Source organism: Prionailurus bengalensis, chromosome A2 (genome assembly GCF_016509475.1).
Source record: "Prionailurus bengalensis isolate Pbe53 chromosome A2, Fcat_Pben_1.1_paternal_pri, whole genome shotgun sequence".
Lineage (NCBI taxonomy): Eukaryota > Metazoa > Chordata > Mammalia > Carnivora > Felidae > Prionailurus > Prionailurus bengalensis.
The window spans coordinates 5072727-5087288 of record NC_057348.1 but is presented as its reverse complement, the minus strand read 5'-3'; the positions used below and the strand labels follow the sequence as shown (position 1 = coordinate 5087288).

General features: G+C 45.8%; 1 protein-coding gene across 9 annotated transcripts in view; it reads right to left on the bottom strand.

Annotated features, from left to right (window-relative positions):
- The window catches only part of VAV1 (vav guanine nucleotide exchange factor 1), a 49594-nt gene that overhangs the window by 1905 nt on the left and 33127 nt on the right, over positions 1-14562 (bottom strand). For 3 of the 9 annotated variants that reach the window (XM_043586391.1, XM_043586396.1, XM_043586392.1), the window contains 7 exons: positions 13308-13444; positions 12908-12973; positions 8635-8666; positions 5102-5218; positions 3533-3620; positions 1613-1727; positions 39-187 (listed from right to left, as the gene is read on the bottom strand). In XM_043586391.1, coding sequence (XP_043442326.1) covers positions 39-187; positions 1613-1727; positions 3533-3620; positions 5102-5218; positions 8635-8666; positions 12908-12973; positions 13308-13444 — 704 coding nt within the window. Of the gene's footprint in view, positions 1-38; positions 191-1606; positions 1728-3532; positions 3621-5101; positions 5219-8634; positions 8667-12907; positions 12974-13307; positions 13445-14562 lie in introns of all 9 variants that reach the window. The other 6 variants (XM_043586389.1, XM_043586394.1, XM_043586390.1 and 3 more) reach the window with 3 other exon arrangements.

Here is a 14562-nt window from a genome sequence, read left to right as displayed (position 1 = left end):
GCCCTTTCCCCAGGCTGCCAAGATTCACCCCCACTCACCCGGCCATAGATCTCCCCTCGCCACCAGCCTTGTTGACCCTTCTTGTTAAGGATCTTGATGATGTCACCCTCCTTGAGGGACAGCTCTGATCGGTCCCGGGCACAGAAGTCATAGCGTGCTTTGGCTGTACCAAAATACTTCGTGCTTCCTGCTGTGTAGGGGAGAGCAGAAGTGGGCAAAGGGCTTGGAGCAGATAGCCACCCCCCATCTGGGGACAGTCTGCTTTCAGGAAGGTAACAGGAGGATGGAAAGTCCCTCAGTGCTTCTTTGTGCAGAGGGTTAGATGCCCTGGGAGGACACGACTGTCCTTCTGGAATCATCTTTCCAGCCCAACCAGTATCCAAATTTAGAAAATAATGCCATTTATGTATTTTTTTTAATGGTTTCTCTACACTTATAATGAAAGAAACAGAGGAAAGCTATGGAAAAATTCATTTTACGCTGTTAATATTAATTATCCTCAAGAGGACCAAGGGTAGAAAAAGAGGACTAAAAGAAAGATGAACAGGGGCGCCTGGGTGGCGCAGTCGGTTAAGCGTCCGACTTCAGCCAGGTCACGATCTCGCGGTCCGGGAGTTCGAGCCCCGCGTCGGGCTCTGGGCTGACGGCTCGGAGCCTGGAGCCTGCTTCCGATTCTGTGTCTCCCTCTCTCTCTGCCCCTCCCCCGTTCATGCTCTGTCTCTCTCTGTCCCGAAAATAAATAAACGTTGAAAAAAAAATTTTTAAAAAGAAAGATGAACGGGGGGGGGGGGGAAGACACAGAAAACTTTTCATAGTAAAATATTAAGCAACACTGTGGAATGTAAAACTACTTTGTAGTATTTCTGCAAATGTGCTGAGATCCGTGTATACATCAGGGCAAATCAGCAATGTGCAGACAGATACATTTATTTCACTGGGTGATGGGGATCCTCCGTTAAGGATTGGAGTCCTGATGTTATGTTGCTGCTGCTTTTTCAAAAACGTAACATTTTAACAATAATTAATTTAAAAAAAATTTTTGTACATTTATTTATTTTTGAGAGACAGAGTGAGACAAAGTGAGAGTGGGGGAGGGGCAGAGAGAGAAGGAGACACAGGATCGGAAGCAGGCTCCAGGCTCCGAGCTGTCAGCACACAGCCCGCCGCGGGGCTCGAACCCACAGACCGTGAGATCATGACCTGAGCCGAAGTCGGATGCTCAACTGACTGAGCCACCCAGGCACCCCACAACAATTAATTTTTAAATCCCTCCTTTAAAAAAAAATTCTGATGTATAAGAATTCAGAAACTTCAGGATGCACTCCGGCAAAATGAAATGTGGATCAGAGTAAGGAATTTAAAAAATAAAGAAAAATACGGAAAACAAGAAATACAGACACTGGCTAAAATAATTCTTGATATCGTATTTGAGAAGTCAAATGCAATCGTTAAGAAAAAGTCCCTTAAGCATACGTTGTAATGATTTTAGTTCACAGCACACTGCATCCAACATCCCAGATAATGTCAGTGAACCCATGGGTGAGAGAGGCAATTTTGCCTTTTTGTGGGAGCAGGTTATAGATACTCATTAGCGCTTGATATTGACCTCTACCTGGTGGTTTGCTGATGGCCCTCCTCTCAGGCTCCTTGAAGGGGAACTGCAGGCAGGTGTCCAGAGACTTGAAGCAGTCCTTCAGGGAATTCTGCTGGTAAAACTCCACCAGCTCCTGGAGGGACAGAGGGACGGAAGCTCTGCCAGTGGACCAGCCCATGAGGGGCCAGGGCTGGAAGGGGTTCCAGCTAACTCCTCGGGCGCAGCAGATCCCTCTTCTGACCTCCCTGGCAAGTGACTCCTGGACTGTTCCCCACGACGGGGGGCTCATTCCCTTCCTGAGCAGCCAGGACTGTTTTATGGGGAAGAGATCACATTGCCTAAAGCTGGTTCTCTTAACAGCCAACTCACTTGATAATAAATTTAACAAATAATCAACTTGCCTGATACCCAGCTCACCAGAATCAACCCCCCGCCATGGAGATCAAGAACCTTATTTTTATAATTAATTATTATAATAAGAAGAATAATTCTGTTTATTGGACACCTACTATGTGCTGGTCAGTGTGCAATCACACATCATCAGAATGTCCTAATAACCGTGAAAGGAATACATTCATGATTCCCCCATTTTAAAAATGGAGAAACTGAGTCACGGAGAAGCCAAGTTCCTTGTCCAGGGTCTCATATCTGGAAAAGGGCAGATCCAGAATACAGTCCCCTGGAGGAAAGGGGCAATGGAATGTAGTGGCTAAGACAAAACAAAATGTCTCATGGTTTGGAGTTCTATATTTCAAAAATGCCAGTATTATGAAAGACCAAAAAAAAAAAAGAAAAAAGAAAAAAGAGAGAGAGAGAGAGAGACATTTTAGAAAGACTGACAAACTATTACAAATGAAAAGAGACTAAGGAGACAAAAGCTAAATGCAATGTGTGATCCTTAATTATATCCTGGAGGAAAAATAGAGCTATAAAAGATATATATGGGGCCATCAGAGAGTTTGGAAATTGGACTGCATATTACATAAATTTTGCAGCAATGCTCAACTTCCTGGGTATAATAATGATACTGTGATGAGGTACAAGAATGTCTTGGCTCTTATGGATATTCATGCTAAAGTATTTTTTGAAGAAGGGTCTTGACGCCTGCAACTTACCCTTATATACAGCAGATTAAATGTGTGTGGGGCGGGGAGGGATTAACAGAGGGCACAAAAGAGGTAACAATTAGTAAATGTACATGAAAGATTCATGAATGTTCCTCTCACTATTCCAGTAACTTTTTGGAAATTTTTCAGAAATAAAAAAAAAAAATGAGGAGCAAAATTTTCAGAAACAAGTTTGGGGGAGGAAAAAAAATTGTAGAATAAATTAACAGTCCCTAACCTTTTAGGAAGCCAAGGATCCGTTGGAGGATCGAGTGAAATCTGAGACCCTCGCCTCCAAGAAAAAATACACTCAGGTATGTACAAAATTCTGGATGTTCTACCAGAGGACCCAAAGCTCGGCAGGGGTCCACAGACCGTAGGTAACATCCGTGTGTCTTAGACCCATGGGCTTAAAATGTCTAAAAGATTGCCCAAAATTACAAGGCTCCAAACAGGCATTTGAATTCTCAGTGAAAAGATCATTGAACAGATGAGGTCTTGAAACAAGACCAATGCTCTTCTGTGACACAAGGTAAGGACAAAACATCGATTTCACCTGCATGTGAAATGGGATGTCCCACAGTGACTTAAGGGAACACTGGAGTTCTTTCTACAGCATGTCTGGCACTCACTAAGTGCTCAGTAAATGCTCATTGCCATTCATCACCAGCCATCAGGGGAATAAGTTGAAAGCCAATGGTTTCACAGTGTTCTTTGAGAGGCTTCTCTGAGTGTGTGAAGGTGAGGGGGGGGGGGGTGTCCCAAGATGGAGCTTCAGGGAGGGCCCTGCCTCGATGCTGGGAGACTGGGGACGGGGTAGATTGGCCCTTACCGTAAGCCCCCGGAAAGCCTTCTTCTCGGTAATCCGGTACAATCCTTCTGCTGTCATGATTTTAATGTGTTTGACCTCAACATTATACCTAGAAGCAGTGAGAGAGAGGCCCGGATGGTCACTGGGCCCTGAGGCTGGGGACCCAAGCTCATCTGTCCCCTGCCAGGTGTCAGCCCCAGTCTATACACCCCCAACCATGGAAGGCACAATCTTGACAAATTCAGGGAGGGCGAGACCACTGAATCACCTTCCCTGATTCAGAGGGTTGTTAAGAAGTCACAAAGATCTTGTAAAGAAAGACACGTTCTATAACAGAGAAGATGAGGTCTATCCTTCCCCCAAGATGAAGGACCTAGAATCTATAGGATGGGAAAAGAGACCCATTTCCACCAAGATGCCAGACCACAGGTCAGTAAGGGCATGGAAGAGATATTCACATCTGCCAACAAGGAAACCTAGATAACAACAACAACAAAAATCTGACTCCAGAAAACTAGAAATGATGAGAAAAAAAAAAAAATGCTGAGCTCTCAAAAACGCAAGGGAAATTCTCAGTGGCCAGAAATGAGGCTGAAACTAAAAACCAAGCTTATTGCATGAACTGCTACCCTACAGGGCTTGTTTATCTTGGTCACCAAGTATCTTATGCCTTGATGACCCCACAGAGACATGGGATGAGTTACTGGGTCCATGGAGGTGGAGATAGCAGTGAGACCTGCCTACACCCCATAAGCCTGGACGGTCAAATGCTACATCCTCTAGAAAAACCACCCATCGCACAGATGGCCAATAAAAAAGGTCTGTCTCAGACTCAACACAGAAAAGTCACCCTTGTGAATTCAGAACCTCAGACCTGCCCTCATGCAGGTTTTGGTGTTTGAACTTAAACCACATGTACAGCCTGGGAAGCTAAAGAATTAACCTAAAAACAAATCCACCTGTTGGTGACCCCAATGAAAACAAATGCAAAATCTCTGGAGACCCAAGCAGCAGAAGACTGCCACCAGGAAAGCCCCACCCGAGATCACAAGACGAAATTTCAGGGGCGCCTGGGCAGCTCAGTTGGTTAAGCATCCGACTCTTGATTCTGGCTCAGGTCACGATCTCACGGTTCGTGGGATAGAGCCCCGTGTCGGGCTCTGTGCTGACAGTGCAGAGCCTGCGTGGGATTCTCTCTCTCCCTCTTGCTCAGCCCCTCCCCCACTCTCTCTCTCTAAATAAATAAACTTAAGGAAAAAAAGACAAAATTACAAAACCAACCAGGAAACAAGTCACCGTGAGTGAGAAGCTCACACAACAGACAGACACGAGTGAAGGGACCCACTAGCCTTGGGTCCAGGTGGCATTTCTGCCTCTCGCTAGGATGAGCTAAATGCCTTTTGGAGACTGTCTGGGAGGCATATCGTTTTCGTGTAGGTGTTAGTCAAGCAAAAGGAATAAGACGGATAAAAACACCCAGGACGCCACAGGGCTCAGTGAGAGATGGCTGTCAGGATAGTTCATTCCCTTCCTCCCAGGCTCCTTCCTGCAGCACCCAAATCACAGGGAGTCAGGGGTGGGAGGAGTTACTTAATGCTGATGGCAAATTCTGCTGAGTCCTTCACCCGCTGCCGCACCAAGAACGTCCCATCCGAGCGGTTGGTGAGGATACTTTCTGCCCCGGCGCGCTCCATGGGGCCAGCGTACCTGTCAGGATACATCAGGGAGAGAGGTCCACACGGCCCCTATGCTTGAGCCCCCACGTGGTCATACTGAGGCCACTCTTTCCCCCATCCTGTGACTTTTCAGCAGGTGACAGTCCCAGGGCGGGCTGCTCCAAAATGGGCCACTTTGGTGTCAAGACTATTTTGGGTTAAAAAGCAATCAAAACTCTTTATCTTCCCCCCCCCGCCCCACCCGACCAAAAAAAAAAAAAAAAAAAAGAAACTGCCCCAAACGGATCCGGACAGAGCACCTACTGGGGGCAAAGAGCTGTCAGCACAGACACATCCATTAGTCTACGAACGAAGTACCACGGACACAGAGGAGCCTAGCAAGTCCTGTTTGACCAAATCCTCTGTGACCCACGGCTTTTGAGTGGCCCAGCAAACATAGGAGTACCAAAGATTTCCTCTTCTTCATCTTCCAGACAAGTGCCTTGCTTGCCTTCCAAGTCCCACACCGCTGCTCCCTTCTCCTTGGTTCAGAATGACGTACATGCCTCCGTTTGCCCGACTGTCTTGGGATTTCAGCGTCTGGGTGGCGTCCCCACACACACAAAATTCAATTTGACTTTTCTCCTCTCACTCTGTGTCGTGTCAATCTGATTCTTAGTTCCCCTAGAAGGACCTAGAAGGGGACGGGAATTCTGGCTCCCTGACACACCCTTTTATAATGAACTGGTAATCTCCTAAGTAAACCATTTTCCTGCATTCTGGGAGTTTGTGTTAGCAAACTGGGGACGACGTTGTGGGAACCTCTAATTTACAGCCGGTCGGTGGGAAGTCCTGGAAGCCTGGACCGGACATTGGCAGTCTCCTGGGAACCGACCCCTAACCGGTGGGGACTGCAGTCATCTCTAGGTGGGCAGTGTCAGAAATGAACTGAACTGCATGACAGCCAGCTGAGAGGGGAGAGCTGCAGAACTGCGTAGATGTGGGGAAAAACCCACACGCTCGGCTGAGACTGTGAGTATAGAAAAGCAGACGTTTTCCCCTCTACTCTGGAATTTGGCATTACTGGGACGGGCATTTACCGCATCCACACTCCTTGCCCGTCTCTGTGGCCACCAGGACAGAAGCTGGATGAGAGGGGTGAGACACTAGCCTCGGAGACCAACTGCGAAGAGGGAGCCAAAATACTCCACCAGCAAGGTAAAAGATAGCAAATGAAGGGAGGAGTATTTTAATGCAATACTTTTAAAAGTCAAAATGATTGCCAAAGCAGCCAGAAAGGGAGCAAGGCTCTGACATGTACCGCTTCGTGGACGGATCCCGAACATAGGATGCTCAGAAAAGAGAGCCGTGTGTGGAATGTCCAGAAAAGGCACATCCACAGACAGGAAGGGGTCAGAGGAAGGTGCTGGGGGCTGGGGAGGCAGGGGGGTGACCACACACGGGGGCAGGGTTTCCTTTGGGGGGATGGAATGTTCTAGACTTATAGTGATGATGGCCACCCAACCTTGTGAACGTAGTAAATGCCACTGGATATAAATATATTTGTGCCATAATGTAAATATATAACATAAAGAATATATATTAATATATTATATATATTAATTATATATAATTAATTATATGACTATATATTATATACTATATTATAATTATAATGTATAGTTATATAGTATATTATATAATATATACTATACTATAATATATATTAATTATATTATAATTAATATATCGTATAATATATTAATATATATTATAGATAATATACAATTATGCATGACACATAAATGTGAATATGAGTGTATTATGTTATAACTGTAAATACGTAACATACATACTATTTACTAGTTTTGAATGATATGTAATTACAGATGATATATAAATGTGGATATGAATATATTTATGCTGCAAATGTAAATGTATAACAAATAATATACCATTAACTTGAGGTAATATATAACTGTATATGATATGTGCATGTAAATATGTAATATAAACATAAATACTAACATAAACGCCACTTTAAACGGTTAGTTGTACGTTATGTGGATTTCACCTCAGGTTTTGAAACGAATGCAAAAGAAAATCCATGGTGAACAAAATGCCAAGGCTTTAAATAAAGACAAGATCGACCTCCATACTCTTGGGTTCAACTCTTTCTACCCCCAGCCCTGTCAGGTCCTGTCTTTATTTACAGTTTGATGTTTTGCTTATCATGGATTTAGTTTGCCTTGCTTTTGATTATTTTAAATGCCTCATTGAGCCATCACGGATCTCAATGCCTGAGTGTTTGGCTGCCTCCTCCAATTCTGCACCTAAAGTGAGGGTCTCGCTCTCCTGATACAACTCCACGCCTGGTGACCACATCCCAGCAGGGGAGGGCAGACACCAGGTCTGAATCCTGGCTCTGCTACTTGGCTGCTCTGTGACCTTGGGAGCTGATTTTGCCACACTCTGAGCCCCAGTTTTCTCTTCTAAAAAAAAGGAAGATAAAACTACCCTCTGGAGAGGACATTTCTGACCAGACGAGGCTGAGGCGCCTAACACGTGGTCTGTCAGCATCATGACTTTCCAGAGGCACTAAGGTCAGGCTCTGGAGTCAGGCAGATGGGCTCCATCCCATCTCCGTTCCCTTCCTCACTGTGTGACATCGGACAAGTCACTTCCCCTCTCTGAGCCTCGGTTGCCTCCTTCTTTCCCAAAAGGAAAGGAGAGCGGCAAAGGGTTGGTATGAAAATTCAACGCGCTCCCTAAAGCACGGACACAGCAGCCATAAAAACAGTCCCGTGTTACATCATCTAAGAGGCCAGTGATCATAAAAGGCACTGTTCCTTCATGGGCCATTATGAAATAAAAACCACTACCCATAAAAGTAGGCAGAAGACTGATACTCCGTCGATTTTAAGAGTGATTGCAATGTCAGAGATGTTAAAAACATGAAAAATAAAAAGTGCTTACTGTGTGCCAGGCACAGGACTAACAGCCCATCAAAGCCTTACAACAGCCCTAGGAAGCATAAGTCGGTATTAGTCTATTTTCCGGAAAGGAAAGCTGAAGCACAGAGAGGTTGAGTTACTGGCCCAAGGTCACACAGCCGGGAAATACTGGACTCGGGATTTGAACCCTGTCAGTGGGCTCCAGAAGCAACACTATAAACACCCGCCCCTCACTGCTCTACATTCAACAGGTGCTCAAAAAACAGGGGCGAGGGGCTGCTGGTAACACCACCACCATCATTTTCCTTCCAGCGAGGCCCTAATCGCCCAAAGTCAGGGACCTTCTTTTGTTTGCTCGCGCCTCAGCAGCCCTGGGCCCAGGGCTCCATCCAGCAGTCGATGCCCAGAGTTCAAAAAATGAATGAGATACTGGTTTGGAGTCGCCTTCTGTGCCCAGCCAGGGAACCCACCCCAGGGGGCCCAAGTTGAAAATAAGAAAGGTAGTTCCACTCACCAGAGATGAACAGTCAGGTCCTGAGGGGGACCCTGGGGACACAGAGACCGAGACTTAGGGTAAAGAGCCAAGGTTAGCAGCAGAGTGCAGGGTGCATCACTCATATAGTCATTCACTCTGCCATCATTTATTGAGTGTTTATTATATGCCAGGCACTGTGCTATTCATTGAAGACACAGCCTCAGAATCTAATGGGAGAGACTGGTCCACTTCCAGTCAGGGGTTGTCCAGCCACTGTTGTAGCATGACCCTCAAGTTAAGAATGGATTTTACGGGGCGCCTGGGTGGCTCAGTCGGTTAAGCGGCCGACTTCAGCCAGGTCACGATCTCACGGTCTGTGAGTTCGAGCCCCGCCGTCAGGCTCTGGGCTGACGGCTCAGAGCCTGGAGGCTGTTTCGGATTCTGTGTCTCTCTCTCTCTCTCTCTGCTCCTCCCCCATTCACGCTCTGTCTCTCTCTGTCTCAAAAATAAATAAACGTTAAAAAAAATTTAAAAAAAAAGAATGGATTTTACACTTTTAAATGGTTGACAAAAATCAAAGGAAGAGGGGCGCCTGGGTGGCACAGTCGGTTAAGCGTCCGACTTCAGCCAGGTCATGATCTCGCGGCCCGTGAGTTCGAGCCCCGCGTCGGGCTCTGGGCTGATGGCTCAGAGCCTGGAGCCTGTTTCTGATTCTGTGTCTCCCTCTCTCTCTGCCCCTCCCCGTTCATGCTCTGTCTCTCTCTGTCCCAAAAATAAATAAATGTTGAAAAAAAAAAATCAAAGGAAGAATAATATTGCTCGGCATGTGAAGATGGGGTGAAATTCACATGCCAAGGTCCAGAAATTCAGTTTTATTGGGACAATGGTCAGGCTCACTCATTTGCACATCGTCTGTGCTGCTTTTGTACTATTTTGGCAGAGGTGAGAAATCACAAAAGAGATCATCTGACCTACAAAGATGAAACTCTATATTATCTATTTCCAGAAAGCCCAACCCCTGGTCTGAATTCATGTAAAAGTGCACACTTTCACCACATCAGGACGGCTAGTGTAAAATAACAAAAAACAAACAAAACAAGAACAGAAAAATAACAAGTGTTGGGAAGGATATAGGGAAATTGGAAACCTTGTTGCGTTACTGGCAGAAATGTGAAATGACACAGCTACTACTGAAAACAGACGGTGGTTCCTGAAAACCTAAAAATAGAATTACCATATGGCCCAGCGATTCGTCTTCTGGGTATCTACCCGAAAGAATTAAAAGCAGGGATTCGAAGAGATATTTACACATCCGTGTTCCTAGCGACGTTACCCACGATTGCCAGAGGGTTAGGTCTCCATCAACAGATGGACAGATGAACCAAATGTGGCACGCACACACAATGGATTATTAGCCATAAGAAGACGGACATTCTGACATCTGTTACGACACGGATGAACTCTGAAAATGTTATGCTCACTGCAAAAGCTGGTCTCAAAGGGACACATGTACCACTCATCCGAGGTCCCTAAGAGGAGTCAAATTCACAGAGACAGGAAGTAGATGGTGGGAGCCAGGGGCTGGGGGACGGGGTGGGGACTTAGTGTTTCAGCTCTGCAGGATGGAGAGTTCTGGAAATGGACAGTGGTGGTGGTTGCACAAACGTACGAATGTACCTAATGCCACTGAACTGTATACCCAAAAATGGCTAAAATGGTAAATTTTATACAATTTGTGTTTGACCATAATTTAAAAATAGTAATAATATGGGGCGCCTGGGGGCCTCAGTCAGTTGAGCGTCAGACTTCAGCTCAGGTCATGATCTCACAGTCTGTGGGTTCGAGCCCCGTGTCGGGCTCTGTGCTGACAGCTCAGAGCCTGGAGCCCGCTTGGGATTCTCTCTCTCCCTCCCCTTCTCTCTGTCCCTCCTCGACTTGCCCTCTTTCTCAAAATAAAAAAATAAACTTAGAAAAAAACAACAAAAATAAAAACAGTAATGGAAAGAATGTGGAACTACCACCTGTATCTACTTCTGAAACATCACCCCAAAAGAAAACCCAAACACATCACCCATTAAACAGTCGGTCCCAAAGCCCCCCACCTCCAGCATCTGGGAACCACCAATCTGCTCTCTGTTCCTGTGGATGTACCTATCTGAGATATTTCACATAAATGAAATGATTGCAAAATGTGCTATACCACTGAAACGTGCACTTTAAAATGGTTTTTATGTTTTTCAAATTTCACCTCAATTTTTTTTAAAGGGGAAGAAAAAAGAATGAAATATTCTGTGCACAATATGAAAAGATCCCAAGATATATTAAAAGGCAAGCAGGGGGCTGCAAAATAGTATTAAATCTTCTGAATAAATCATGGGGCAAATGAGAATTGCTATTCGTATCGACTTAGTGTGTATATTAAGAAACTCCAGACAGACGCTCATAAAACAAATACAATAGTAGCTATCTTGTAAGGTAGGTGGGACCAGGAGGATGGAATCCTTCAGTAGAAAGGACAATTGCCATTTTTTCTATCTTTTCTCAGAGACTTCATTGTAATGAGAGAGAAGGAGGCTAGGACAGGTGTAGTTTTAAGAAGGCAGTACATCTGGAGGCAGAAATTGGAGAGATGCCCAGATCTTGGCTTCTGAATGCCGTGTCCCACTGAAAGGACCAGGTCTCCTTGGAAAAACAGTTGATTCCAAGACCGAGGCATGGGAAGTACAAGGTGGGTCTGGTTTTGTGCCAGAAAATAAGGAACAGCTCAGAGAATGATGGGGACATATCAAAAGGACAGATGAGGGGCGCCTGGGTGGCGCAGTCGGTTAAGCGTCCGACTTCAGCTCAGGTCACGATCTCGCGGTCCGTGAGTTCGAGCCCCGCGTCGGGCTCTGGGCTGATGGCTCGGAGCCTGGAGCCTGTTTCCGATTCTGTGTCTCCCTCTCTCTCTGCCTCTCCCCCGTTCATGGTCTGTCTCTCTCTGTCCCAAAAATAAATGAACGTTGAAAAAAAAAAATTTAAAAAAAAAAAAGGACAGATGAGCCAGCCTGATGGGGCTCCCGCTGGCCAAAGCTGGGACCATTTTTAGAATAAGAATCCACAGGCATTTCCTGAGATACATACCTGATTGATTAGTAATTGGATAGACACCTGCCTACATAGAATTATAGATGTTCGATACACATATAGGTATGTAGATTGATACATAATTGATAGACACACAGAGACACAGATAGATATATGGCTGATCATTAGATATACAGATGCCTGATTGATAGGTAGGTTGAGTGACTGATTGATTGACTGACTGACAGAAAGGGAGGCAGCTCATCCTTACATCTGCTAATAAACTTGGACAGAACAATGACGTTGGAAATGCATAACTCCACAGTGGAGAAACCTGGGAGACCTCAGGCCAAAAAAAGAAAAAAAAAAATTCTCTAAAAGACAATTTAGGGAAAATTGTCAAAATTTAAATATGGACTACAGGTTAAATAGTAGTATAATGTCAATGTCAAGTGTTAAATTCATGGTTGTTAAAATCACGCTATGGTTATGTAAGAAAAGGTTCTTGTTCTCAGGAGGTGTTTAAGGGTGAAGGGAAAGTACAGCTGTAAACTTACTTTTAAATGTCTCAGGAAAACAATAATATGAAATTTTTAAATAAAATAAAGTGTGCAGAGAAAGAACAAATGTGGACAGCTGGTGAATCCGGGAAAGGCTATTTGGCGTTGCTTGCATTATTGTAGCCACCTTTCTGGAAGTCTGAAATGATACAAAGTTCAAGCGACAGACTGCGGGTTCCTATTTGGGCTGTGAAGCAGGCAGAGGGGAGTCTGCAGTGAGGGAGAGAGGTCTGGGGAGATGGGAAAGACCTGAGGTCATCGTAGAGCGAGGGGGCTGGGTGAGCAGAGACTGGGCACAGTGCGGGCAGGTGCGTCCACAGGAGCTGGGCCGAGAGGCCTGGGTAGCCCCAGCACCCGATGGGATAGCACTCGCTGCCTCTGAAAGGAAGCCAGCGACTGGCCAGCCTTCTGGCCACCCCTGATTTTCTGCAGCACAAGGGAGAGGACCTTCATACGGGAAGAATCAGGAGAGAAAGGATTGGTCATCATTGTCCATGTGCCCCCCGCCCCCCCACCTCCACTCTGGGCTCGGTCGACACGTTAGGCAGAGCACGGAGTTTGGGAATGACTTACCGTGATGGGCAGCCCCTCTCTATCTCCGGGGTGTTAATTCAAGGCTTCCTGCCCTCGCAGGACCCTCTCCAGACCCCCCTTGCCCTCTCTCCATCCAGATTTGAGGCACTTACATGCACGTAGGGCTTGACCCTGTTACAGGGAAACCAGCCAACTTCATTGGTAGCCGTATTCCTGCCCTAAAAATCCGGGAGGGAAAGACACGGACGCAGAAGTTACTTGCATTCACGTGCGTGTATGTGTGTGTGCCCATCTTTCTACCCACTGGCCATCTGCCCACCCATCCATCCCTCTGTGGCCCGCATGACCCATGGAGTTCTAGCCAGTATCAACCACCTGGCAAGACGGCCAGCTCAGAAGGGCCAGGCCAGCCCTAGAAATCCCCATGTATAACACCCTCCCCAGATGCCTCCTCCAGACCAGCCTCCCCTTGCCAAAGCCTTCCCGGGACCGCCTACGCCCATGACCCCACACTCAGATCCTTCTCCATCACTCCCACCGCCCAGCCTGTACCTCCCACCAGTTCTGTTCGGCCTCAGCCTTGGTGAGCTCCACGATGTCTCCAGGGTTGAGCCGCAGGAAAGGACCAATGGCTCCAGGTGGTGGGGGAAGCCCATAGTATTCCTGGCACACCTCCATCTTGGGCAGGCCTGGAGGGAAGGGAAGGCGGTGGCTCAGTGCGGTTGGCGGCCACGGATTTTCAGACCTGAGCCTCACCGCCCTCCAGGATGGCGAAAATTAGAGACCAAGAGAAACACACCCTCGTGTGTGCCAAAAGTCTGAGACGGGCTGTCTTCACAAGAGCCCCAAACTGGAAACAACCCAACGGCCTCAATGGAATGCATAAACTGAGAGTGACAGAAGCACACAACAGAATGTGACACAGCAATGAACAAATTACTGTCACAAGCAACCACGTCAATGAGTCTCACCAACACGACGCAGGAGGAGGACATACCACATGATTTCATTTTTACGAAGTTCAAGGAAAGGCAAAACTGACCTACGGTGGTAGGGGTCTAAGAGTGGTCCCCTCGGAGAGCCAGGCTGGGGTGGGGGGACTGAATAGCAGTCTGGTAAAGCCTTCTGTGTGGAGGAGTTGAATAATCTCTCCTGTCCAGCAGGGCAGTCATTAGTCAGAGGTGGTGAGCGAGAGCTCACAATGTGGCTAGTGTGGCTGAGTACGGGAGTTTTAAGGTTATTTAAATTAGTTTCAATTTGCATTGGACAGTGTAGTTCTAGAATTCGGTGAAACGTTCCATATCTTGATCTGTGTGGTGGTTACAGGGGTAGAAATTCATGGCGCCATGCAGTTAAGATTTGCTCACTTATACACATTACAGTATGTATTTTCTATCTCAATAAACAGTGTGTGTGTGTGTGTGTACTTAATTGTACACAGTGTGTGTGTATTAATTAATATTAATTAATATTAATCTATTATATACACTTATATTAATACACACACTTGTACACACACACGTATGCATATATATGATGGATATGTACAAGTGTGTGTATTAATATAAGTGTATATAATATATTAATATTAATTAATATAATTATATATTAAATATAATTAATTATATTAATATAATATAGTAATATATATATACAATATGCATAGATATAAATACATATAATAGATACACACACTTACTTTTCTAAATGTGCATCTATTTTTGACAGAGAGAGAGTGCAGAGGAGGGGCAGAGAGAGAGGGAGAGACAATCCCAAGCAGGCAGTGCAGAACCTGACGTGGGGCTTG